Here is a 27,062-nt window from a genome sequence, read left to right on the forward strand (position 1 = left end):
CAAAGACTGACTTCAGGGACTTGAGAAACAAAACAAGAGAGAGGAAGCAGGATAGTGCAAATGTTGAGTGTTTGGTGTTTCTGTTTTTTCATGCTTGTGACTTTTTCGGTGTAAGGCAAATAACAAGAGAGATAGTTTGACAAGCTGCTGGCTTCCCTGTTTTTAATGAAGCTTGACATTGCTAGTCCTTCAAGAGTAAGGTAATGCTTAGTTATAATGTCAAATTGAAAAATTACAGATGACATAAGTGCATTTAGCTGTGCTTCTGGAACGCACCAGATGTTTCTCAATCATTTGGCATCCAGCTTTCATATCTGGTGATATTCGTGGCTGATTTGTTGTGCTGAAAGCAGAACCTGAACTACTATGCTGATTTTTAGCCATTCTAAAAATATTTAAAGACTGTGTTCCTCCTTCCGGCTGAGATTGTGGACTGAGGAATTGCAAAGGGAGCACAGTTTGTAGACCACGCGTGAACTGAAGCCAGCTGATTCAGTTTATTTAAGAATAACTTGAGGCTGATTGATTTTTCAAGGCAGCATTTTCTCAGAATTTCTGTATCAAGTAATATTTTAAATTGGGTTTAGTTATTTTAAAACTCACAGGCCAAACTACCAGTTGGACAGAATGCACAGAAATGTCTTCCAGTGGTCACTTCAGGAGTCTTAACTGCTCTTCAAACTTGCCATGAAGAGATTTTTTTTGCAAATATTCCCTGGTCCAAGGTACTCCTCCAAAATATTTGGTAATAAATCATAATTTCAGTGAGAAAGTTGCTGTTGTACTCAGTTGCCTAATGAAACTTCTTTTATTCAATTTAAATCAGATGTTAATAGATGTTTGAAAGTCTTTTTAAGAAAGTTGGAGGCACTTGAGCACTTCTGTTTTCTCTTAAACTGCTACAGCTGCATCATAGTCTAGATTGTTACATCCTTGAAAACATTATCACTGTTACCATAGGAAAATTACCAAAAAATGAAAAAAAAAATCACTCCTCCACAAGATTAAGTCTCTAACAGTTTTTTAAATACTAGGTAATTAGTTAATTAGATGGGCAACTGTTAGAAAGAACACTCTGGATAAGGTTTGTCTCTTCTTTTCATAGGGTAAAAAAAAGAAATCTCTATGTGATAACCACCTGCTAGGTACCTTCAAGGGCCTCAAAGGGAATCTGTTTTGCTCTACAGCATTTTCAGGTTTGCTTTACAGTATAAGGAAACTGGATCCTTACCTCCCACAGTGCAAAATCTTCCACTGGCTCCATGTATCAACTTGAATGATAATTATGCTTTAAAAACAGCACATGAGATTTTACATACATTGGCATTTATATTTTCACTATGCTTAGGGTACAGTAACTATGTTATCTCAGTCTCCATACGAAGAGAACTAGATGAGAGATGTGAGAAAACAGAAGACAACTTGGTTGTGAGAACGTATTTAGATGTGGAACTTAGGTGAAGCAGTTGCAAGAAAGCCACATTATTCTCTACTCTTTAGCTTTGCCTGTTACCATTCCACAGTGGTCAGTTGTGATCATTCTTAGTGTTTGTTTTTAATGAACAGAACATGGCATCAGTGAAAATGTAGCTATTCTGTGCCTGAGCTAGGATTACCAGTTACCTTTTATTGTTCCATTGCATTTGCTGGAGCGTGTTCATCTTGTATGGGGGAAATACGTAGCTGGAGCCTTTTCAGTTGTTTAGACACTTTGGGTATCTAAAGAATATTTCACCTTTTCACGTTCCCTTTGATTCAAGGTGATACTTTCTAAGTGTAACTGTTTTTTTCTGTCCTTCTAAAGGAGGCTGTTTTCCTGTGCAAAAACGCACTACTACAGCATTGTCTTTCTAAAGACTGATGGACACCATAAGTTTAATTTCTGCCTCTTGCTGCAGCTGTTGCTCTATCATACTGAAAGGATAGAGCAACGTTTTGCAGCGTGTAGTCTAATGGAGACTGCTGTACTACTTGAAGATAATAACAGTTGCTGTAAGAACTGGGGTTTAGTCTTGCTAAGCTGTCCTCCACAGCAGACACTTTGCCCTGGGTTGGGTGTGCAGTGTTACAAGTGCTGTTTGGAGGTTCTGCCACCCCTCAGTGAGCAGACCCGAGTGGTACCATCAGTGGGGTGCAGTTGCTCAGGTGGTGCGCCCTGGACTGGGAACCACCTCGCTGCCATGTTGGTTGCCCATATAATTTATGCGTTCCCTCATGGAGGCTGTGTTGTTAATAAGGGTTTAACAAAGCATGAGGTAAAAGTAGGCTGGGTTCTTGCCTAATGCTCATGTGAAAAACAGTGTTACTTACAAGATGTGAGGAATAATAGGAGGAAGAGCTTCCCTGATAATTGTACTGAAGTAGCTGCTTGTACTTCTGTTCCCAGTTCTAGGTTGAACTTTAGCAACCAACAGAGTAGGCACAAGAAGCGTAGTCGTGTAATACTTCTGTTCCTTCAATTCCCTTTCAATAAGAGGAAGAAAACATGCTTCTCCAAACTTGGAGTTTGTGGTTTTCTTGCCAAATTTAAAAAGAGGAATAGCACCTACAGCAGTGCAGAAACCCTCAAGCTAAATAACTGTAGGAAAGCGTGTGTAAAATAGGAAAAATATTTATCTGGAAGCTGAATGTAGTGAGCCTGTCATGATAGCTATTCAATAGTGATTTTAAAATAAGCAAGCAAGCAAACAGAACTCCTTCAGCTGGTCCTACCTAGGACATATTACTTAGCTTTTCTTGCCAAGAAGATGTCTCTCTTCATACAAAGAGTAAAGTGACTGTGAGTTGACTTTTATTTCCTGGCCTTATCTGAGATGGGATAATACTGACTAGCATAGTTCAGGTGTAGCTGTTTAAGTTTCAAGTTCCAATTTTAATTCAGCAGTTTCCAGACAAATGGACTTGCTCTGGCTTCACTGAAGCCAAAGCAGGGCTCGTATTCATAAGCTCATGGCTTATTTTGGATTAGGTATAAAGTAAATAATGTGAATAAGGCTGTTCTTTCATTTGTCTGCTTAACTATGTAATGGGTTTAGTTTTGTTTAGGAACAACAAATGCCAAAACAAGCGATAACTTGCTTGCTTTTCTCACTTATAGGAGATAAAACTGCTTCAGGAAAAGGTAATTTTTTTTTCTTGTTATTTCACAGTAGATTATTACTCTTTTCTGTATTTCTGTGTTTTCAAGGTTAGTATAAAGTGTGTTGCTTCAGTTGCATCTCCTGAAAAGCTGTAATTAACAGGATCTGGTCCTTGGAAAAGGTAGGATTTATTATTGATTAAATCTCTCCCTAGTATAGAGAATGAGTTGATTTATTGCATAAAAGAAGTGAGGTGAGAAACACTGTGTATTTTCCCCTATATGCTGGAGTCAATAATGTGATAGTGGAAACTTGTGGAGGTTTGGTCTTAATTTTATTTTGGAGCAAGGCATTTCTGCTGGCAAACCCACAATTTTGCTTTTTGTAAAATAAACCATTTGCATGAGGAATATTATTTTTTGGGTAATAAATCCTGTGACTGTTGCACCCATCGCTGAAGTAACGTTTTCTTATGGTTCCCATGCCTGAACTACTTGTTCCTGCTCTACTGTGAGTACTGCTATGGTCCTTGTGCCAAAGGCATAAGTTTTATTTCTTCCCATTAAACAAATATCTGAAGTTACCTATTACTGATATGCTTGAGTACTTTATAATTCATCACAGGCTGTTTGCAATGTGTACAGTTTCACAGAATCACTGTGTGATTCCCCCCCCCCCCATCCTTAATTAAAAATGAAGTGAGATGCTCAGTGATCAGTGTGCAGTCATCGTTGTCCCTGTGCCCCCCCGTGGGACTCCGGCTTTGGCAGTGTTCACCAGTGGGAGTTTCTAACAAAGAAAGCAGAGGGAGACACAAAAGCGTGAAAGTGAGTGAATAGGAGCAGTGCTAACCTGCTAGCTCAGCATTACCTGGGTTGTTGGCTGCTGAGCAGCCAGGTGGAGCTGGGTGCAGTGACAAACACAGCTGCCTCTCTGATGCTGCTTGGAGTCTGCTGTGTGACTGACAGATGTGTGCAGAATGCATTTTTTGTTTTCATCAACAAGTGGAGCTGATAAGCTTACAAGAACTAAGAGTCACAGAGTTGGGGTTGAGTTAGATGTGATGGAGAGCTGATTCTGATTCCTAGTCTTCCAAGACAGGTGTCTCGGTTTTGGGTATTAATCAAGTCTTGGTTAAATATTATTTAACTCTTGGTTTAACTGTGGTTTAGATCTGTAGTGTCTGGAAGAATAACTTTCTGCAGAAGCTGCTCTGACCTGTTGAGGAGTGCTGATGTGTGCTCTTGCATGTTTTGTCCTACACGGTATTGACTATGTGAGCACGCCAAGGTACTACGCTACAGAATGGGATTGCTGGGAAGGTACAGAGGAGGACATGAGGAAATTGATGAAAATTATAAGAGGTAGCTGCAAGAAAAGTTCACTTTAGTGTCAAACAGGTAACGTGAGTAGCAAAGCTGAAGTTCAGTGCTTACCAACTAAACTGGCATGTTGTGATAAATTGGAACATTATGTTGTGCTCTGTTGAACTTTCTGCTCTGTTGAACTTTGAAAAGGTTGAAAATACGCTGCTGCATGTGCTCGATGTGATTGGTATACTGTGGGCAGTGGTTTGCAATGTGTAGAAGTACAAAATTCAAATTCTTCAGAATTTAATATTAAACTGGTAAGGTCTAAAATATTTTGTGATTATTTTCATTTTCCTGCTGGTTTTGTTGAATGTAGGTTATCATAATCCATATATAAATGAATAGTGGCTTTCAACTTTTCTCCTATCCAGAAGTGTATGTCTGTGTACGTGTGCTTGTGAGGCAGAGCTGAAGCTGGAAGTAAATCAGATGGCAGAATTGTGATAAAAAGATGTTTTTTATAGTCACTCCAGTGAGGGTGAGATACTAGAGTGAAGAGTAGTTCTCTATGGAAAATGGCCCTTAATTCGTCTTGTGTATGTATTTTACTCTTTGCATTTCTTCCCAACAGCTGAAAAATCTGACTTTGGTACTTGTTTGACTAGAACTGTATAATAAAACTGTGAAAAAATTTCTTTGTCTCTTCTCAGGCTGTATCTCAGCAGACTGTCTAAGCAGAGATGATGTGTTGCTGTGTATATAAAGTATGATTTGAGGTTTCTTACTCTAGGGTTTATGCAAAGATTGTCTGTGAGAGCAGACCCCCAGTTTGCTTTATGTTGGTTTCATCAAGTGAGAAAATAATTGTGTACTGTTTCTCCAGCATCCTTAAGCTATTCTGTTTTCAGTGACACTGTTCTTCAGAGTAAGAAGGGAATATTCAAGGGATGAGATTAGACCTTATGTTTTCATTGTATAACTTGCCAAGAAGAGAAGAATGTGTTTGTGGAGGAGGCTTAAGACAGAGAATATCTGTGGCATCTGGGTGAAATTATGAACAATAAAATAACTATCAGCTGGAATTTCATAAGCAGCTAAACAATGACCATCTAGGGCATGCTGAGTGAAAAGGACATGTCTAAAGTAAAGCGTGCTCACACAAGCAATGTCCATACAGTCTGGCATGGAGCCAAGTGCATACTGAATTAGGTCACTGCTTTAAGTGTGAACATTTCCCCTCTTTAGAAAGATGTACTCATCCTTTGCAACAAGGAACCAAAACAGAATGCTAATACAATAAAAAAAAATTTAAAAGCATTTTCAATTAGTATGCTGGTCTATTCCCTTGTGCTTAGAGAATCAATGAGCTCTTTTGTAAGGAACAGAAACATTTCCATAGTTGAATATACATAAGGCCCTGGAAATCCAGGAAGAATTAACAACCAGTTGCCTCTGGAAAGCTTGCAGATCTTTATAAGCATTGTATAAGCCTGAGATGTCTCATTCTTTGGAGATCATAGAGACTACTGCAAATATACTTGTTCTGAAGAATTGAAATAAAGTGAGATATCAGCATGTTCAGTTTAAAACTTTAGAACTTTACCTTTCAACACTTAAATTTCAGGGACTTCTGCATATTTATTTCCAGGTAATCTTATTGCTCTTTTTTTGTAAACTTCAGAATGTACCATGTAACACAATTAATTTCTCTATTGGGATTCTTGGGATCCCATGTGCTTTTGCTCATTCTGGGGTTTCACAGCCTGCTTTTTCTCGTAATCCTATTTTACAGCCTGGGAGTAGTTACTGAAATTCCTAAAGTAGTGCTGTGCCAGACCTAATTCATATCAAATTTGGGTTGTAAATATGTAAAAATAGGGCTTTTTCTGAAAAGAAAGGATAGTGAAATAGAGTTCTCATAAACCCTCCTTTTCTGATAAGAGGGAATATTCTTGCTTCACTCCTTGGAGTATGCAAGATGAAATCTGTGTCTGACTCCTTTATGATGACTCTTCTCAGCAGAAGTAATACTGAAGGGAAAAAAAAAGAGTTGTCCAAATAGGCTCAGTCCCCACAGCTTTAGCAAGCTAGCTTACCCGTTCAGCTCTCCATGTGCAATTTAAAATTTTAATATTCAACATAACTGGTTGCATGAACATTCCTTGCCTTTAAAGGCACTGGAAAGCTGTAGCAGGGAAAATGCCTGTTCTTACGGTGTTGCACAAAAATGGTCAAACGTAAATAAGCAATGACTATCTCTGTGTAAAAAGGCTGTCTCGTTAATAAGATTGTCACTAGCCCTCTATATAAAGGGTTTCTGCTAATGAAGCAATAATTAGAGCCTAAAAGGAAAAGGACCAGTGAGCTGTTTACAGCCCACCACGTGTAGCTCTTAGTGCTACAGAAAGGGCTTATTGTATCTCTTCCCCAAGCACCCCTCTACCAAACAGCCCTCTAATGTAAACAGGTGAAGTGCCAGTGGGAAGGCTCAGAAATGTGCAGATATTCCTTAACTTTTGTTCTTGCATTGTTGATGTGGAGCCAGCGGTGAGTCCCTGTGGAGGCGTTTTGACTTCCTTAATCCATGCTTACCATGATAATGTATGTTTGGCCACAGTTAACAAAGTTATGAAGAACAGAGTTGTTCCCTCACTGCCCCCTGCTACTGCCTGAGGGAATCTTAATCTCGTGGTGCATTGTGTTCCCTTGACACCACATCAGGAGATCTGTTGTCACTTGCTTGGAAGACATGAATGAGACCTAAAGAAACTTAGTGACTCATCAGAGTTGAACACAGGGCAATTTATTGGTAGAGCAAGTATTGAATACAAAGGCCAGGTAGACTGATGTCCCAACTTCAGGGGTATCTGTTTATCAGTCAACAGTTAAAATAGTTGGAATGTGATTTATTGATATTTCATGTAAGCCAGGTAGTTTGATCACTTTTTGATATACCTTTACTGATCAAAGATGTGCCAGCTTCTGCATGAAGTGGGTTTAGTACAGTCTAGCATTTAGTGAGGTTTAAAGAAAGTTATGGTTTTTTATGCTATTAATTGTAGCTTCAGCTCTTGCATTCTAATAGAACAAGAATTCAGTAAGAAATGTAAAAAAACATCATCTAGTCATCTTTCTACTAAAGAAATCTTGGGGTGATATTACGTGATTTCTGTGAACTAGCTTTATTCTGTAGATTGTTTTTTTTCTTCTGTCTCCCTTGATTCATCACATCTGGGCGGTGGTCAGTAGTCTGAGGATACATCTGGTGCTGATCACTCTTTTTGGGTATTTAATTTGCATTTATATAATGTTGTGTTTGTGCAATAAGGAGTGACTAACTTCTGCCTCATTTCAGCTTGGAATGATGTTATTTAGTATTCAATTGATAAGACTGTTATTTATTTTCTATCAAAGGTCTAGTGGTTTTTCCGTGAGTTCAGAAAGCTTCAATTTCAGGTAACTGCTGCCTTTAAACTGCTGTATTAAGAATTCCTACGTAATCTGTCTAAATTATTCATTAAAATAGACTTTTAGCACTGAAGATACTGAAAACTGCTTCAAGCAGCCCTGTAGACTTGAGCTGAACAACTCAAAGGTGTTCAGTTGTTGCCAAACTTTTTGTGCCTGACATGCCTGCAAACTTAGGGTCAGCTATCACAGGCATTGCTGTTGGTGGTATGAATAAATCACTTAATCTTTCAGGCCTGGTAATTGGAGCTTTCTTGCAAATGAGGATACTGAATATCATTATGCCACTGATCAGGGTACCTGATTCTTACTAAGGCAGTACCCTGATGCTGGAAGCCAAAGGCAAGGGAGAAGTGTCACAAAGACGTTAACTGGGGAGCCACACTGCAAGGTATTTGTTGTAAACACACGGAGTGCATGGCGGCACCCTGACTGACTTGCAAGGTCAGAGGAAGACAGACTTTGTGGCTGCTGGCCGTGCTAGATAAGTCTGCCCAACCCATATATAAGGAGTGGGTAATTTTTTTCGAGTCTCATAAGTGTACTGAAACTAAACAGGAAGTCTCAGAGCTTCCCCCAAACCATAATTGCGTAACACAGCTGAAATGGATCTATATCCCTAGTATATTTTAATGAGATTCACTTATTTTATGCAAGCAAATTTTAAGTGGAAGTATTTTAATAATGTTAGAAAGTACCCTAACATGCATTGGGACTACTTCTTGGCTTTTTATGCTGTCATTGAAGAGACCCATTAAATGTTTAGCTGACTGTCACTGCTGAGTAGGATTTTGGTGTCCCCCTCTTGCATAACGCTGGTCTCTTTCCCTGGTCTTTTCCTCCAGGCTGGTTTGGTCAGTGGTGTAGGAGTGCATACAGTCAATGCCTCTTCACACTAGTCTAACCATATCAAAAGATGGAAATGTTAATGAATGGATAGTCTGAGTGTCCTTTTCATCAATCAGGAAGAGGGGTTTGAATTTTAAGTTCTGTTGAATTTGACTTAATCTGAAATGCTATTTCTGTAAGCTTTGATATTTAAATCTATAATACTTTATTCGTGAGTGAATAGTTACACCCTGAAAGATATTTACCTTTTTTTTTTTTTTTCAGTCTAGAGGAGTAGGAAGGACATGGAGTGGGTTTGTTGGTGGTTTTTTTCCTCCCACAGAGTAAAACGAAACAAACTAAGAAGGAGTGGGGAAGTTAAAACAAATAAAACGTAATGAAACTAGAAGAACCTTTACTGCTTTAGCTAGCTATGTGACAAAAGCATTTCCTTATGCTGTTCATATAATTATTTTCCAGACACTATGTCAAAGGGAGTCACTGATGGGTAATGTAGAGGAAAGAAACACTGCTTTCTTTCTCCTTTTCTCACCCCTTCCACCAGCAGTCCTTTGCATCCATGTGTTACGACTTTGTTCGTGTGTTTTCCAAATGACTGGCTGCTGTGTAGTTCTAATATGCACCTTTCTTTTAATTCTAGGTTCTGTCTTCATTTTGCTGACTCAAACCACAGATTCCAAGGAAAGGAGGGGAAGTGGAATAAAGCACTCAAATGCCAGAGGAAAAGCAAGACTAGCCAATGAAAATCACTGTTACTAAACTGCAGACTGCTCTCACACATAGTGGGGGAAAAAGTTGCTGTCTGTTCAAAGCCTGGAAAATTACTTTTGCAGACTTTCCTCAAAGAACTTGAAATAGGCTGAGCTCCTTCAAATAGGGCTGAATTAGGAAATGGAAATATGACTCCTTGCTGGTGTCTTCCATCATCCTCCGTTTTTGCAGGGTTTTTTTGTTTGGGGTAGGAAATCCTGAACAAACTGTATGGCGTCAACCAGACTTACAGTTGATGGTTATGGATGACATAGGAACTTCAGATTTACATCTCTGCAATGACACCTAATTAAGGCAAAGATTGAAAACCGCTCATCAGCTATGTTACCAGACCTTGTAGTAGCTATTACAGCTGTACTTTCCTTCTCTTTCTAAGATTTCATGTCTGGGGTGATGTTCCCTGGAAAGCGTGAGCTTTTAGGATTGGAAACAGAAATAATATGAGAATGCCCAGAAGAGGCTTAGTAATTCAAGCCAGGACTCGTTGGCTATTAGTGGGCATTGCTTTACTGTTCAGTTTAGTCTTGCTCATGTATTTGCTCGAGTGTGCTCCTCAAACAGATGGTAATGGATCTTTACCTGGTGTTGTAGGTGAAAACATGGGTAAAGAATATTACCAAGCTCTCTTGCAGGAACAAGAAGAGCATTATCAAAACCGAGCTACCAGTCTGAAACGTCAGATCGCCCAGTTGAAGCAAGAGCTTCAGGAAATGAGTGATAAATTAAAGTCCCTGCAGGAAAAAAAGACCCCAAAGGTCAATGGTATGAACTACCAGGGCACCAAAGAACAAACATCCAATGATCTCCTAGAGTTTCTTCATTCCCAGATTGACAAAGCTGAGGTGAGCATGGGGGCCAAACTGCCTAGTGAATATGGGGTCATTCCTTTTGAAAGCTTTACATCCATGAAAGTATTCCAGTTGGAAATGGGGCTCACTCGGCATCCAGAAGAGAAACCCGTTAGAAAGGATAAACGAGATGAATTGGTGGAAGTTATCGAGGCTGGCCTAGAAGTTATCAATAATCCAGATGAAGAGGATGGACAAGATGAAGATGATGGAGTAGGAGAGAGGCAGCTGTATAGTGAAAATGATTTTATAGAAGGTATGTTTATTACATGCTTTCCAACCTGTTAAGCAGAATGTCACAACAGGTATTTAATGGTGTTTGTACTTACAGATGTTTTACTAATAGTCTTGAACAGTAATTACACAGTAAGAACCTTTATTTCTAATGATGAGAATATTATTGCTTCATTATCTTGTGTTTTGAGTAGGGAGTGAGGAATGCATTTCAGGAGAAGGGCTCACCACAAGAAGTGTACGGGGGAAGCTGTATCCGTTTAAAATGCTGAGATAGTAATAGACTGTAGCTAAAGTCAGTGTGACACAACTACTTATGGTATTAAATAACCTGAGAGACTTCAGTGAAACTGGTGGCAGTGGGAGTGAGAAATTACTTCTTGTTTCAGAGTATTTAAGCAATCTAATATGAAGCTACAGTGGTTTTCTTCACTCATCTCTATGCCACTTTTAGTTAATATTCAGGCTTTTGACGCTTAATCTTAAGAGAGCTGGCATACTCATTGGAGAGAGTGTTGAAAGGCTAATATGTTCTGGTCATGTCAGCTGAAGAATTGGTGTCCTCAATATACCTTTCCTGCTATACCACTTTTGAGGTCCATTAAGTTGTGCAGCCTTTAAGTGTTTTCTTGCTCTCTTCAGTTTTGTCTCAGTGCTTGTAAGTTTAATAACAGAACACGTTATGAGTGTATGTAGCACTTAAGCTTTCAACGCTTAGTAACACCCCTAAAAGATGCTTTAGGGACAAATCCCTTAGAAGGTCTCTTTCAATGTACAGCCTAGTGCTGATAGAGATAAGTATTACCAAAAAATGCCTTAGTACCTCTTCTTTATATTTATGGTATTAAATGCAGTTAATGCTGCCATAAAAGAACCAAAGGTGGACCATGTTAAAAGACCATTACTGTAAAAGGGACTCTGGATCTCAGCAGTATTGATGTCTGTGCTGTTTAGCAAGCACGCTGGATGAAGGTAGTGTTGCCCTTGAAATAATTGGTTCTTTCAGTCTCAGATGATGTAATTAGTCAGTAGTGCAAAAAGTCTCTGTTTTTAACAGCTACTGTGTTTAAAGTTTTCTGCAAGTACTCTTGTTCATTTCAAAAGGTGGGGCAGGGTATGCAATCCACTCAGCTGGGTCTGTGTAACAGCCAGCACAGTGTCAGGCTTTTAGTACAGTTCTCATTTAAACCCATATTTTTTTTGTCTGGCATCAGTCATTCTTGCAATCTTCTAATTGCTTTATTTCTACATTAAGTATTCAGCTGCTTTTCCACTGCTGCTTTAGATACTGCTTATATTCTAGTGGATTTTTATTTTATCATGACTGAAATGGCTGTTGATTTTTCTAGCGTGCCGCCTTTTTTGACAGACCTTCAAGAAAAAAAATAGCTTTAGGACCTTAGAACTACATAATTCTGCCTCTCTTCTCACCAGTATATTGACAATTGTTTTTGGAAATCAAATTAGTTTTATTTTGCTGTGAAGACAGTCACTTCAAACACAGGGTTACAGGAACTATAGGGAAAGAAAAGTATTCTATGGTGTATGTGGGTGTGTTAGCAACTAACCCTAGTGATACCTATATCTATTGGTATCTGTTTTCAGATAGAAGTTGTGGGTTGTGTGGGCATTCTGTGGTTTTTTAGTGTGCAAATACTACTGGCTAATCTAGCCAGCCAAAACAAGTCTGCTTCTGAATATTAACACCTTCCCCCCCACCTCCTTTGTTGTTGCAAAAGTTATGGGTGAGAAATGGAACCAGTCAGCAGTGGTACCCGCAGGTCCCTTGCCCTGCCGCCCTGTGGGTGAGCTCTGGCACTCTACCTCAATTGTCAGTTTGTTCATCCCTGTTTCATGGAAGTCCATTGGAAAGCTGATGCCTTTCTATTTAGAAAATATTGCTCCCTTAAGCTGTCATAAATGGGTAGGATTAAGTTTCTTAACAGGCTTGGTGTATCTACTGAAGTCAGAACAGGTCCTATAGCTGTCCTAAGAGCACATCTAAATTTTTGCTGGATTAGCACTGCTCATTTAGAGAAACAATTTTTTAAACTTGTCCTCAGTCAAAATAAATAAGTTCTGTATCTTCTTCAGTTGGTAATAGATTATTTTGTAATAAGTGGTTTGGGACTAAACCTGGAGTATTGCGTCATTTGAAGACTGGAGACTGAGAAACTTGGTGTGCGTACTTATTTCTTTGGTTCTGGGACAAAAGAGAAAACATGATCCTGCATTAGTTAATACATAACCATCATATTTTATGCTCAGTACAGATAAAGTGATTTTGGTTTGTTCTGATTTGCAGGATTTTTTTCTTAAAACTAATTCACAGATATCTACAAAACCTTACCCACAAAACTGTGACACAAGTACAAGCTAAATGAGAAACAGGTATTTTTGTTCTTGAAGTGTTGTAGCTTCTTACCTCAACAGCTAAATTTTCATGCAGGAAAAAGTTTGCTTCTGGGATTTATGTCAGCTTTTTTTCATAGACTTGTGAAATAGTAGACTAAACTTTGAACTATGTAATCTTTTGTGATATGTACTTTCAGATACACTCTTCTTTAGAGAATTTGGTGACTGTTTCAGTTTAGAATATCTTTTCTTAAAAACAGTTTTACCTAATGGTATCTTTTAATCTCTGCTGAATATATCTGCAGTTCTTCCCCAGTATTTATATTGCCTCTGCTCAGTCAGTGAAGTACCACTCACTTCATTTGAAAAAGTGTCAAGAATTTTTTTTCTTACTGTGTTTTAGGAGTCATCTATATTGGAGTAACTGGAGATGACAAACATGAAGAACTTCGAATTTAAAATGAATCTACCTTCTATTTTATAACTGGAAACTTCTTAAACCAACTTTTTTCTGAAAAAATAGACTTAATTAGTCAATAATACACGTGGTAGTCTAAATTGACTGATTTTTATTACTCTAACACTGTGCACTGTGTAGGCCAAAAAACTTCAAAATATATGCTGGCTAAGTACTTTGTTGTCCCTCTGTATTTTTGTTCTTTGTACTTAAATTAACTGTTCATGCAACATCTTTGCTGCATGCTGAGCCTTTGTGGTCCCTACATGAAGATGTTCTGTCTTCTACCAATGTTGAAAGGAGCTCTATCCATGATAGGAGCAGTCTGTTCAAGTGTTTTCCAAAGTGATGTTATTTTTTTAGTTGAAAGACAAAGTGATGACCCAAATCTGTTCTGGAGTTGTTATTAGGCAGAGCTGCCACAGCCACATCATGGCTGTTGGTGAGCAATAACACCGGGAAAAAAGAAAAGACTTTTAAGAATACATTGCAACTACAGAGATGTTTTCTGAAAGCTCCAGATTATTCTTCACAAAGCTCAATTGTCTTGCTCTGCTGATGAAGAGAAACAGCAAGTTTCTTCTGTTTGCTTCATCATCACCTGTTTTGCTTTGCTGCAACCCATAATGAAATTTCCAGAATTCTAATATTAACAAAACAAAAATCTGACCTGAAAAAGGCCTTGTTTTGCAGTTGCTGTTTGAGAAACACTTTGAAGTTGTTTTTTTTATTATTATTTCCATTAGATCTAAGTGTATGAAAAACAGGAGTATACTATTCCCCATGGATGAAGAGTATCCCTAGAGAGGATAAAAGATGCAATTTTACATATTTTCAGGAACTGATGGATTTAGAATTGCAAAGAACGAACCTAATTGCTGAACTGCACACTCAGAGATAGTCCTTGATTAAAAATAGATTTCTTTGAGATCACTATTTGGTAACATTGAGGGTAATTAAGATGAGATGACCATAATAGTATTACCTCTATTTTTTCCCTTTCTCCAGAACCCTATGAGATTGTCTTTAATGGTGATACAGAACTCACTGAGGAGCCTTCATGGACATCTGTACTTCACTATCAGTGTAATTGGTTTATTTGGGTTACATTTATCAGGGTAACTGGCTTACTTTATCAAGAGATTAAAAAGCGCTTCCATTTTAAATTAACCTTTGGAAAACAGAAGCATTAGCATATTTTCAGGAGCTAATTATCAATTAGCTAGCATCTATTAAAGGTCTTGTTATTGGATGTCCAGCAGTGCTGCTGTTTGGCTCCACTTCTCTTGCTTCTGTGTTTCCATTTGGAGCTGGGCAAAGGCCAGAAACTTTCTGGCCTAGTCTGAATCTAAAATGAAGACTCCCCACCCATCCTTGGCACATAAAAATCCTTTATTCCCATGCTGCAAACTCAAAGTCAAAACTCTTCCAAAGTCCTTGACATCCGTAGAACAGTCTGGACTGTTTGTTATGCAAACAGCCTCTGCAGTGTGTGCTGCATAAGACCAGAAACTGGCCAGTGTCCTGGGAACTTCAGTGGAGAATTTTAATACACGCCAACAAAGAGATAGGTCTTAAATTCATAGACCAAACACCTTGTTCAAGGCAGTAGAAGCAACTTTTTGGCTTTGATAGTAACTGATACCCAGTATTCAGATGTTTAATTTGTTTGGTGAGAAACAGAATTTCTGCAAAGGGAGTAAAGCTTCATGGACCAGGAATAGCAGCTGTTAAATTATCTCCACTGCTTTTTGACTTTTTACTTATGGAGTTCTATTTTGGATGGCAGCCAGCATATGCTAGTTGGAAGGTGAGAGAACAGGTTTTATTACATGAGTCAGTCCCGGGTGTTAAAAACCTGAATATGCTAAGAGGTAAACCAGATGTGAGTTCTTTTCCTGGCTGTTCTCAATTCTGGTTTACATGTATAGAAGCTTTAATCCCATAAAAGTATTCAAATTAGTAGATTACCAAAAGGGGTTAGCTCATAGCAAGGACAATTACTATTTAAAAGAAGTGTGGTGCTAGTGGCATGTTGAGATTTAAAAGTTTATAATCTTGCATTCCAGCAGTTGAATGTTGCAAATTCGATTTTGCATATTAAGGTCCTTGTGAAGTTAAAGCAGCATTTTTTTTCAAGTCTAATACAGAAATATTTATTCTGTATTATAGCATTCAATTGTAGGCTGACAGTTTATCCTTTGATTAAAGATAAGCTTGTGGCAGACAAGATGCTTTTTAAAAACTTCACTTATGTTGTAAATGGTATTTTTATCTGTAAACAGCTATTGGATGCTATAGAAAAGAATATAATATACAATACTGGATGTTAATTTACACAGGAGTACTGGTACAAAGTATTTGCTGAATTTTACATGAGAGCACAATGTGCAAGCATTGTGGTGCATCAGCTGTTCCAATAACCAAGATGCTGTTTTCAAGCTTCAGTGCTGGTCTGGTTCAGAGGGTTGGAGAGGAAAAGGATTGATGGGGGTTGAAAATCTGTTGCTCCTTCTGACAGTAGGCACTGACTTTCATTGTTTGAAACATGGTTTTCAGGACTTGTAATTAATAGTGATTTGAAACTGAGCATTAAAATGTGGTGCATACTTAATTTAGCTCTGTGTTGACAAAAGTATAAATGTGGATTTCTGTCTCTTCAAAGAGAGCAAAAATGCAGAAATTTGTTCAGAGGAGTAAAAAGCATCTCTGTTAAAAAGTTAGATTTGGTCACCATTAACTTCAGTGAGATGGCACCAACTTGTTCTGCTACACCCTGTCTCCCACAGACCCTCTGTGGGGGTGGTCATGTTTCCCATCAGGTCTACCAGTGCATGTCTTGTCCGCAAGGAAGAGTGGATTATGGAGCTGAGTACTGGAGGGGAATAAGGAGCCTGGTGTAAAAGAGAGGCTGTTTGACGTAAGGAGGGACTATTAGTGAACAAAACTGGGTTTGCTTTGGGGGTGGAGGTGGGAGCAGAGGAACACAGAGGGAGTTAGGTAGATTTAGGGAAAGGATCTTTGTAAAGGGAGCCTGGGGTATAGAGAAAAAAGTTAGGGCATGGTGGTATTCACACTGCTTCTTGTATTGAATGAGAAGGTAATGTCAGCCAGGGAATACTTGTTCCAGGGTAGGGAGAGGTACAAAGTTCTGTCATCACTTCTTTCTAGTTCCCAAGATAGTCACAACCAAGCTGACTCTAAGTTGGAGGGCTGTTACCTTCAGATACCCATGTTGATTTCAGTTGCAAAAGAAACAACAACCAAAAAGATAATATTAATACTGAGCACAAAAGAGAGCCCTTTGTGTTACCAGCATGGCTCATCTGTTCTGTGCCCCACCACCACCTGCTTTCTGGGTGGGGGGCTGGAGGGGATTTCAGCTGCTGTGGAGGCTGACTTGAAGAAGGGGCAGTTCAGGCCAGCCACGTGAATGCATCATGTAAGGGCAGAGGTGTTTTTCACCCTTGGGGCTCTTCATAACTTTCTCAGTTTTCTTTGTGGCCACTTCAACTGGAAATTGTTTGTTTCATAGCGTACGTAGCTCGTGGCTGCTGAGAGAGGAAAGCAGAAGTGGGATGAACATAGGGCAGTTTTGTTGGAGGATTCTTCTTGTCGTCATTTCAGGTTGGTGTAGATGTGGAATTAGCACACAGAGGTTAGTTTGGTCAAAACCACAGATGAGCCTTGGTCTTTTCCTTTGTGGTGTAAAATTAAAGAGGCTGTTGGTTTAACTTGCTTTCTTAATGGTCCTTAAATGAAAGGACCATGTTCTGAATGGGACAGACTTTTCCTACCCATTAGGAGTAAAATATCTCTCAGCAGATAGTCCTGTTTCTGAAGGACTAGCATTGTTTTCTTGAAGTGTTACAGCCACATACAAAACTTAGGCCTATGTCCTTAGAGGACCGTGGCTGTAGTAAAGCACCAACTTATTTATCAGATAGAAAGCACTAGCTAGTGGTCAGCAGTGAAAACAACTTTAAAGCATTCCAGCATTATCACACAAATTTGGGTTTTTTTAGATACCACATGTCAGATTTTGCAGGCTTTGTCAAGCAAATTATTGTCATTTGTTCTGCCCACAGCTTGTGTTGTATTGATTGCTGGCCAGATGATCTCAGCTTTTACTGTGGTCTAGCTCAGGGCAAGATTTTTACTGAAGGGCTTAAGAGCAGGCAATATTAGATTTCAGCCATCTTTTTCCATAGCAAATAGCTGAATTCCTTTTTTTGGGAAGGCCCACCTCTAATTCTGCATAAAAAGTTGGTGTAGGACTGTGAAACCTGTTGTCTCTAAGAAGCAGGGGAAGCTGGAGTTTGTGTGGGGTTGTTTCTCAGATCTGATCTAAAAGGTGGAATGGTGATTGTCATTGATAATGGTTTGTGTATATATTTATATATACATTTTTTTTTTTTAGGAGAAACTCTGAAGCTTTGGCCCTACTTCTTTAGTTCTTAGGAAAATTCAGTATTTTTGAAATACAATTGCTGGCATCTTTGACTGTACATTTGACTGTACAAATTACTTGTGTGACTTATTCTTCAGGTTACTATCGTACAGAAAGAGATAAGGGGACACAGTATGAGCTGTTTTATAAGAAGATGGATGGCATGGAGTACAGGCATGTCACCTTGTTCCGACCTTTTGGACCCCTCATGAAAGTGAAGAGTGAAACGGTTGATATTTCTAGATCCATTATTAACATTATTGTTCCTCTTGCTGGAAGAACTGAGGCATTTGCACAATTTATGCAAAACTTTAGGTAGGTGCATGAGATTAAATAGCGAGCTGTATTGCTGATTTTCAGTGTTTTGTTTCCTTTTCAAACTGAATTCGTGTTGATTTGCGACAGAACTAATGATTCCAACATTGTGTGCAACTGCCTTAGGATGTTTGTGATTGAGCCTACTGTATGGAGAAATCATTTCCTTCTAAAATGATTTAAGAGATTCTCAAATTGCAGCAAAACCCTTTTAGACCAAATGCCAGGGTCATTGTGAACCTGGACACAGGTGATCTTGAACATAATTTTTGTATTTACATTAGTTGTAGAGCGCCCCTTTATAAAATAAGGTATTGGAATGTGACACACAGTATTGGAACCTTCTGATTCAAATGGGAAAGATGGGGAAAAAAGAGAGGAAAAATGTCTTTACTTGGGGTTTTTTTTAAGCTATTTGGTGCCTGACTGGAATACTTGAGTCTGCTAATACTTTTTAATGCAGTAGCTTTTTAAAATACCTGAAGTTTCTGGTGTGTTGCAAGTAATTATTAATATCATCTTATCTTTGTGCTTTTAGGGATGTCTGTATTCATCAGGATAAGCGTGTTCACCTCACAGTGGTCTATTTTGGACAAGATGGGCTATCAGAAGTACAAAGCATCCTGGAATCTGTAGCTAGGTAAGTGTGTCGATCCAACATCAGTCAATACAAACAATATTGATTGGCAATTAAAATACTTTTTAAAATAAGGGTGAAAAAAATCAAAATAATAAGTTTATACTCCATTACAGGTTACTAGGAAAAGTAAGCTTTATTTGCACCAGGCTATTTTTGGTTGGCATTTTTACACCTTAGGTTGCAGGAGTCTCCTGAAGACTACAAAAACTTAACTTATAGGCCAGAAAAGACTATGACGTTTCTATCTGACAGTCCAAAAAACAAGAGGGGTGAGTTTTGTAGTGGATCTCCAGTCATGATAACAGATTGATCAGAGTCTAAGGTCTTTGGTACTGGGATATACTCTTCAATGTTATTTCACTGGAGGAACAATTTTATTTAATGATTAGGAAGAGAAATGTAGTCTAAGTAGGCCTAGACTTTACCCTGTGTTATAAACAAATTTTAAGCACAGTTTAATCGTGGCTGTCTCAGCAAGTAGTGTTATGTTGGTATGGATGTAAAATACCCAAATATTGCTTTTTCTTCCTCCTCAGGGATGGGACAGGTAAGAGGGTCTGTAACCCTGTAGCCAAGGGGCTTCTTAACTACATGAGCTCTTGTGCTTATCCCTGAGCTGGAAGCCTGTTACTCTTTTTAGCCAAAAATAAGCTGAGCTCTCATATAAACCCTGTCTCCCAGTGCTGGCCAGGGCTCTGCTCGATGACATATACTTGGCTTATGCTGTTGTGTCACCAGCTTTTAACATTTGGCAGCCAGTTGGCCTAGTGTGCACAGGTGTCTTCTAGGAAGAGAGAAGAGAGTTTCTGCCTTTCTCCTGCAAAGCCTCATTGGCACTTAGCTTGCCATGTGCTGGACCCCTCCATCTCTGAGGCCACTCTGCTGCCTGCCCTGCTCCGTGTGAGATGTGCCCTCAGAGCACTGAGTCAGATGCAGTGCTGCAAAATCACTGGGCATTTATCTAGATCTGTATCTTCTCAGTGGTGGTACTCTTGAGTACCTTCACTCTGGTCTCTTCAAGCGCTGCCTTCTGAAGTGTTTCTGAAGTAGACACTTAAGTTTGCTTGAAGATTTTCCTGGGTGTATTTCCAGTTTTCTTTTGCAGCTCCTTCCCTCTTCTGCTGTGGGTACAGGCATGTGTGCTTCTGGTATGAAGCAGCGAGGAGAAGCAAACTGATTGGGTTATGGTGGCATCACCACATAGGTGGCCTTTGCCTCTTGAGTTTGGAGATGTCAGGACTATGGCTTTGTGTTTGCCCTCCTGTATGAACTAGTGAAGACAGAGATATTGCTCTTTTAGTCAGGACTTCTTAGTTCGTGGGGAACAATTTTAGATTACATTGTAATTCCAGAGAGCAGTTTATCATGTCAGTTGCCTTTTAATCTGTCTGAATGATTAAACATGAAGTTATGAAGTAAGACCGAGGTCTGTCTTTTTACAATGTCTAAACTTAAAATAGACAACTAAGTGGAACAGATATTTTTTTTTTCCTCATTCTGATGATATAACTGTTTGTTGGTTTATTTTTCTTTATATTTCCGCAATGCAATTACTGTAAAATGCTGAAAAAGTATAAACGGTCCCTCTACCCCTCCCCATGGATTTATTTTGGATTTGGCTCTGTTTTTCTTGTAGAGAAACTGACTTCCACAATTACACGCTTGTCTCTCTGAATGAGGAATTTAACCGAGGCCGAGGACTTGACATGGGTGCCAGAGCCTGGGAAAAGGGCGAGGTCCTGATGTTCTTCTGTGATGTTGATGTTTATTTCACAGCTGAGTTCCTCAACAGTTGTCGCTTAAATGCTGAGCCCGGTATGTCCCCTTACTGTTGCTGTAACGGAGTCTTGTCACCTTGTTTGACTTAACTGATCATGTGTTGAGCACATGGAAAACTAACTTGAGTTGTGGAGCTTACTTAATACCACACACCTTGGAAAATGAAGCACAGTCTGTGCAGAAAAGGCAGTAGTATTTAGACTGAGAAATGACTTGTGCCATAGGGTGTCTTGTTTTAAGAACACATGGTCTTTTTTGTACACCATGTACAATTTCCATGTTTTCTTAAGATTTTGTTGTCTAAAAGAAAGCTGGACAGTTTCACTGTTTTAACAATTACACTGCGTGTAAATTTGTGTAGCAAAACTCAGTGTAATGGTCTGCAGTGGAAGATAATTTTTGTTATACTGAAATCTCTAACTTTGTGTATGGCCAAGGCACATTACATATGAACAGTTTTCAGTACAGCTACAAGGTGCTCCTTACAGAGTCTGAGCTAATGTTCCACATTTACATCCCAAGCTCTGAAACTGTCTTTTTTTCACAAGGTTGTGTGAGGCTTGCTTGTTTTACAAACTTCTGTCCAGATGGATAAGCTTTCTTGAATTAATAAGTGTGCTACTTAAGGCTTTCTCCTGTCAAACATGTGTTTGGGTTCTTTTTTTAATGCTTACTTTTATTCCAGACTTGTTGCAGCCAGAAACCATTTTCTCCAAATGTCAATTTGGAATGAATAGATACTTTTTCTTCACATAATAAACAAGCAAGAAAATCCTCGATAAGCCAGATATTTGGATTCTGTTTCTTGCTGTTTCTTTCAATTCTGTCTGTCTCTGCTCTTCATGAAACAAGTTGTATAAATAAATGGAAAATTTTGGATAGGAGCATCTTGTGAGCTTTGACAAGGCAGGGAGTTCTAGAGACTGCTTAACAATTCATACTGGCAGTTTTTGACCTTTGCTTCAAGTGAGTTCTGAAAATGCTTTTCACACATTCAGAGTTCATGCTGAGATCAGATCACTGAATATTCTAGTGGACTGTTGTCAGTGCCTTTGCACTGGCGATGCAAGACATTTATGATAAATATTTGTCTGGCTTCTGTAATAGGCATAGAACTGGTGGTGTCAGCATAATCAGGATGCTTATGATGCTCAATGCTCTTGCAGTATGTCCTGGATATACCTGCTTTTACATGTTTGTAGAAACAGGAAAACTCATAAAACTCAAGCAATGCAAGGTGTTACTTAGAATTAGTTATTTTTTAGTTTTACTACATACCATTATTGCAGGTATTTTTTCACTGTGACCTGATGTGGTACTGAGATATATAATATTTTTATGTATACAACTATGTATAACTATATGTAAGTGTAGACCAATAGTGTATATATTAAATATGTGTACATATATTTTTGAATCTTGTGGGGCCCTGCCCCAGCTGATGTTATGGACTGCCTGAGTGGGAAATCCTAGCAGCTAGTCCTTGTGTTTATTTGTTTTCACTAGATGGCTAATAGGTAATGTTTTAGATAAAAAGAATGTTTCTAGTTTCCTCTTGCCTTCAGAAAGCATGCCCACAGTGAGTAACAATTACCTTTTGCCTTGCAGGGAAAAAGGTTTTTTATCCTGTGGTATTCAGCCTTTACAATCCTGCTATTGTCTATGCCAACCAAGATCTACCACCCCCTGTGGAGCAGCAATTGGTAAGCAGCGTGATTTAATCTGGATAGAATTAGGTGTGCTTTGTATTAAAACAAAATTAAGTGTAACTTAATAGTTTGTTTGGGATATCTTATGACCTTTGGCAGTGCATATCTAAGCACTTTTCTCCATTATGGGCAGAGCACTTGGAAGAGAAGCTTATCAAATGGTACAAAATTCAGATAAACTTGGAGTTCTGCCTAGTTTAAAAAAAAATGCTATTAATCAAATGAAGTTGGTAGTGCTGATCTGTTGCGTATTCTGGCTTGGAAAGCCATTATTTTAGGAGGATGGTGGCATGACATGGCAGCAACTTTCATCTCGTGTTCCAGCAAACAGAGAACTGGTGAAGCACAAAAAACCTCTGAATTGATAAGATTTCCTCAGTATCGATTCTCCTTGCCAACTAACAAATGGTAGTTGCAGGAAGTGTGCCATGCAGCTCCAGGTGGGCTGAGATGTTCAGTCAGTTGCTTTTTCTTGTTCTGGACAGCTGTATTCTATGCAGATGTTTCTTCACATTTCTGATCCAACACCTACCAGAACTGTTGGATGTTATACTGCCAGTTTATCTTGCTTTTGAAATGAGACACTGCTTCTAGTGAAGCCTGTAGTCAAAATAATAAACAAACTCTGCAAACATTCAAGAAAATAGGTTTAAGGATAACTTGGGGCTCAGCAGTAAGAAGGAAGTACTGTATTTCTGGGTCTTTTTTAACTTGAAGATGGAATGGCCGTGGTCAGTGTCCAGCCTGACTCTCTTTGGAGAGAGTGAGGTGATCAGCAGGTCATTAGGAAGCCCACATCAGTGCATGACTAGAAGTGTTATTATGCTCTCTCTTTCACTGAGCAAATGATTGGAAGAGCTTAGGTTTTTACAAAACCAAGTGCAATGTACTGCATTTGATGTATTTTATGTTTCAGAATTATACTGTTTTAAAATTGCAGGTACACAAGAAGGATTCTGGTTTCTGGCGAGATTTTGGCTTTGGGATGACTTGCCAATATCGGACGGACTTCCTGACTGTTGGTAAGATGAAACTGTAAAGAGAAACACTGTGTGTTTAAAAATTGATTCTCTGGTCTTATCTAATGACAAGAAAGTAATGCATTTATTCGTTGTATTATTTTCTCAAGCCCAGCAGTCAGACTTGCTTGACAAGTTTGACCAATGAGATTTAAATCAGTTTTTGTAGATTTTCTTGTCCCATCTGATGAGTGTTTGTTGAAAGTCATAATAGTTTTAGTAAAAACTTCTAAAATATGTTTTTTTGGTGCGTTGTGTCTGTCTGAAGCAAATTAATCAAGTTTAAGAAACATAAGTAACCACTAACATAGGCAAGAACCAAATTCTTTCTTTTTAATAACTTTGAGTAGTTGAATACAGTTGTTCCAGGCTTTAGCAATGTGCTTTGACCACCCTCTTGTGGCATGCTCTTAAAACTGAGAACAGGCTGGTGTACTTAGATGTGGAAGACTGTCTTGAAGATAGTCTGCTAGAAGATGTAATGATATAGCCCTACGTGCTGTACAATGGCTTGAATACAGACTGATTTCTGATAACAGTCATATGTGGTCTGTATGGTATATGCCAAACAAAGACTTCATAATTCTACAGTTTTGAAATTGCACAAGAGCCTGGGTCCATCTTCACTGTGGTCCTGGAAAAGCAAGAGAACTTTAAAATGGTGAAACATGTTTTTTTCCTTAATCCAGCTTTTTCAGTTGTGACCTGTGAGGCATGACAGCTTCATTTTCTGGCTGCTAAAATCCATTATGCTTCCTAAATATAACCTAAAAGCATAGTCAGTGATGTTTGCCTACAGTTTTCTGCAGCTGTCACATGGGATGTCATGCATAATGCAAATTGGAGACACTGTTCTAAAGAGACTTCTGAAATCAGCAGATCTGTGTCCTGGGCATTTTCCACCACAAAGGATGTGGTATTCTTGAAGCTCCTCTCCCTCAAATTGGCATGCTTTGGCATGGAAAACTGGTTAATTGCTCCAGAATTTCTGGTATGTTGTACCAGATCTGGTAACATGCTACACACACGGAGTGTTGCTCTTTTTGCCTTACATCTAACCTGTGCACCCCAATAACATTTTCTGATATTGTTTTTACAGGGGGTTTTGACTTGGAAGTGAAAGGCTGGGGCGGTGAGGATGTTCACCTTTACAGAAAGTACTTGCATGGTGACCTCATTGTGATCAGGACGCCGGTCCCTGGTCTCTTTCACCTCTGGCACGAGAAACACTGTGCAGACGAGCTCACTCCGGAGCAGTATCGCATGTGCATCCAGTCCAAAGCCATGAACGAGGCCTCTCACTCGCACCTTGGGATGCTGGTTTTCAGGGAGGAGATCGAGACTCACCTCCGTAAGCAGGCTTACAGGACTAACAGTGAAGCAGTGGGTTAAATGTCACCCCAGTGACATTTGATGACTTCAAATTCACAGTGAACCAGCATCATTTTACAGCCTTAATTCAGCTTACAAATGCAGTGCCTCTCTTTTTCAGTGAAGAAGAGTTTAGAGGGTTTTTGGTTCTTGTATTTGTTTTTCAAGTAATTCTTTGACTGTTACGCTGTTACCTACATTTCTTGCAAGTTCAAGCACCTCAGATGAACTGGAAGGTATATGTAGTTCAAGGAAAGTGTCTTCAGTATCGATTGGAAGAATTTGTGGAATGTACAGTTCAACACTTTTCCATGTGGTACATTTCAGTTCTTATGTTTGCATTATTTTAAGAATTAAATGAAATAATCTTTTGTGTCAAGTATTTTCAGTCTGTATGGCTCACTGCACTGTGACTTTAGAAGGATACTACACTTATACTCCATTATAGAAACAAGAGAAAGGTGTGGAAAATAATCTCACCATGGAAGGTACATGGACATGCTGACCGGTACACCAGCTGTTGGGGGGTGGATTTCACAGCAAGGGCTTGGTGCTACATTTGCTGTATCAACAGACATTAACATGGTTGAATAGAGAATAATTTGCAGGGGTGGGGAATGAAAATCCTTTTAAGTGGAATTTTAGAGCATATAGTAACTTCATACTGCAAAGGAGACACCACCTTCTTATCTCTGTAATGGATCAGACAAGTTGGGAATGTTCCAGTTGTGTGTTTCTGGGTCTGGTCTTTTCCCATAGTAGATGCTATATCACAGAATCCCTTCTCTAAACTGAGCTGTGCTATTAAACTTGTTTGTTTAAATATTTTTGGCCCCACTCCTCCTTATTCAAAGGCCCTGCCTGTGTGTCTCATCCTTTAAGTTGAGGAACCATCTTTTCATCCTCATATAAATTTATTAGAGGCCTGTTTGCTATTATGCCAATATTGTTTTTGCATTCTCTTTCAGGCATTTTCATGATGTGTTTTTGTAAGGTAGTCATATACTCTTAGTTGTTTCAGTGACTGAAAAAGCAAGTGCTATTACAGTCTTCCTTTATATGATGCTTTCCATTCCACTCATTATCCTAGTAGCCTTATTCTTCATTTTTTCAGTTGGAGGATGTTTAGGGAGTTGGGGGTTCTTTTCTTTTCTTTTTCTTTTTTTTTTTTTTGCTTGATTGTTTTTTTTGAGCATGCATAAGTGGAATTATGTTGTGGTCTCATTAGTGCCTTGTACAATGGCACTACTACTTCGCTAATTCCCTTTTGGGTATTTTGGGAGGCATAAACATGCAGGCACGTCATTTTTCTCATGTTGTCTTATATGATACCATATGGCATGCCTCATTTTTAATATATTTGTTTATAGAGTGAATGCTGAGAATGCTAATTCAGTGGTTTAAACCATTTGCCTGGTCTCCACTGAATTTAGGTATTAGTTGAAAACCCTTCTCAAACCAGGTAATTAAGATCTGTTTATGAATTTAATTTGCTCAAGAATTTTGAAGGCAACTGAAGATTTAAATGGTTGATTTCTGAATAGCAGATATGCTGTGCAAATAGTCCTGGGCACTGATCCTTTTTATATGTATATAAAATTTGCCTTTATGTAACTTATTGTGGAAACCAGTGTACTGTATTGTACTTAGAGTGAAGAGAATGCATTGCAAGACATCTTGCAATTGATATTCTCAATATAATAAATGGAATTTCTGCATTTTAGAAATTGTTTTAAGCTGTTTCTTTTAATTAAGTTTTTACAATAATATTTTACACGGCAGAAACACACTGGATTCAGATAATAACATTTGCAGTGAGAAGTTCAACCAGTTCAATTTTGCATCTCAAGTCATCTACCCAGACCAGATATGCAAATGCAGAGTGAGTTCCTCAGACAACTTAAACTTATAACAAATGTTGTCTTCGATATCTTGATGGTTACAAAACCTATAATGTACCGGTAAGAATAAGATTAAATATATTGGTATTATGACTTGATGTAAAGATACAAGTGGGGCGTTCTCCTGAGATTCCAGCCACTGAAATTTCAGCTGCTACTGCTGTCCTGGCTCTGCTGCACAAGAATAAGCATCAAAAAATGCCTTTCACTGGCAACACCACAACTTGCCATGCACTGAAACAGATACTGAGGTAGTGCATAGCCTTGCTGCACCTCAGCTCTTGGCACTCAGATGCTACTCCAGAAGGCTCCAGTTCCAATTCTCATGTTTTGGAAACAGCAGACTGCTGATGCTGATAACCAGATCTCTCACGTTGTGCAGTTTTCCACTGGGTGGTTGTGCTTATCAGCACAGTGAGAGCAGTGTCAGTTGTCCACATCTGTGTGATCAAAAACAGTCTACAGTGTCAATGCTGGAAGGCAGTTGAGGAAGCTCCGAGCTGAGT

General features: G+C 38.9%; 1 protein-coding gene across 3 annotated transcripts in view; it reads left to right on the forward strand.

The window, feature by feature from the left end:
- Positions 1-26,382, forward strand: part of CSGALNACT2 (chondroitin sulfate N-acetylgalactosaminyltransferase 2) — a 32,711-nt gene extending 6,329 nt beyond the window's left edge. For 2 of the 3 annotated variants that reach the window (XM_050335776.1, XM_050335767.1), the window contains exons 2-8: positions 9,348-10,582; positions 17,921-18,137; positions 18,676-18,777; positions 20,414-20,592; positions 22,165-22,259; positions 23,206-23,287; positions 24,384-26,382. In XM_050335776.1, the coding sequence (XP_050191733.1) occupies positions 9,919-10,582; positions 17,921-18,137; positions 18,676-18,777; positions 20,414-20,592; positions 22,165-22,259; positions 23,206-23,287; positions 24,384-24,676 (1,632 nt within the window). In that variant the 5' untranslated portion in view covers positions 9,348-9,918 and the 3' untranslated portion in view covers positions 24,677-26,382. Of the gene's footprint in view, positions 1-4,308; positions 4,481-9,347; positions 10,583-17,920; positions 18,138-18,675; positions 18,778-20,413; positions 20,593-22,164; positions 22,260-23,205; positions 23,288-24,383 lie in introns of those variants that run through there. The other variant, XM_050335783.1, reaches the window with a different exon arrangement.
- The last annotated feature ends 680 nt before the right edge of the window (positions 26,383-27,062 follow it).

This window comes from Myiozetetes cayanensis, unplaced genomic scaffold, assembly GCF_022539395.1.
Source record: "Myiozetetes cayanensis isolate MyiCay16 unplaced genomic scaffold, myiCay2020 scf10, whole genome shotgun sequence".
Lineage (NCBI taxonomy): Eukaryota > Metazoa > Chordata > Aves > Passeriformes > Tyrannidae > Myiozetetes > Myiozetetes cayanensis.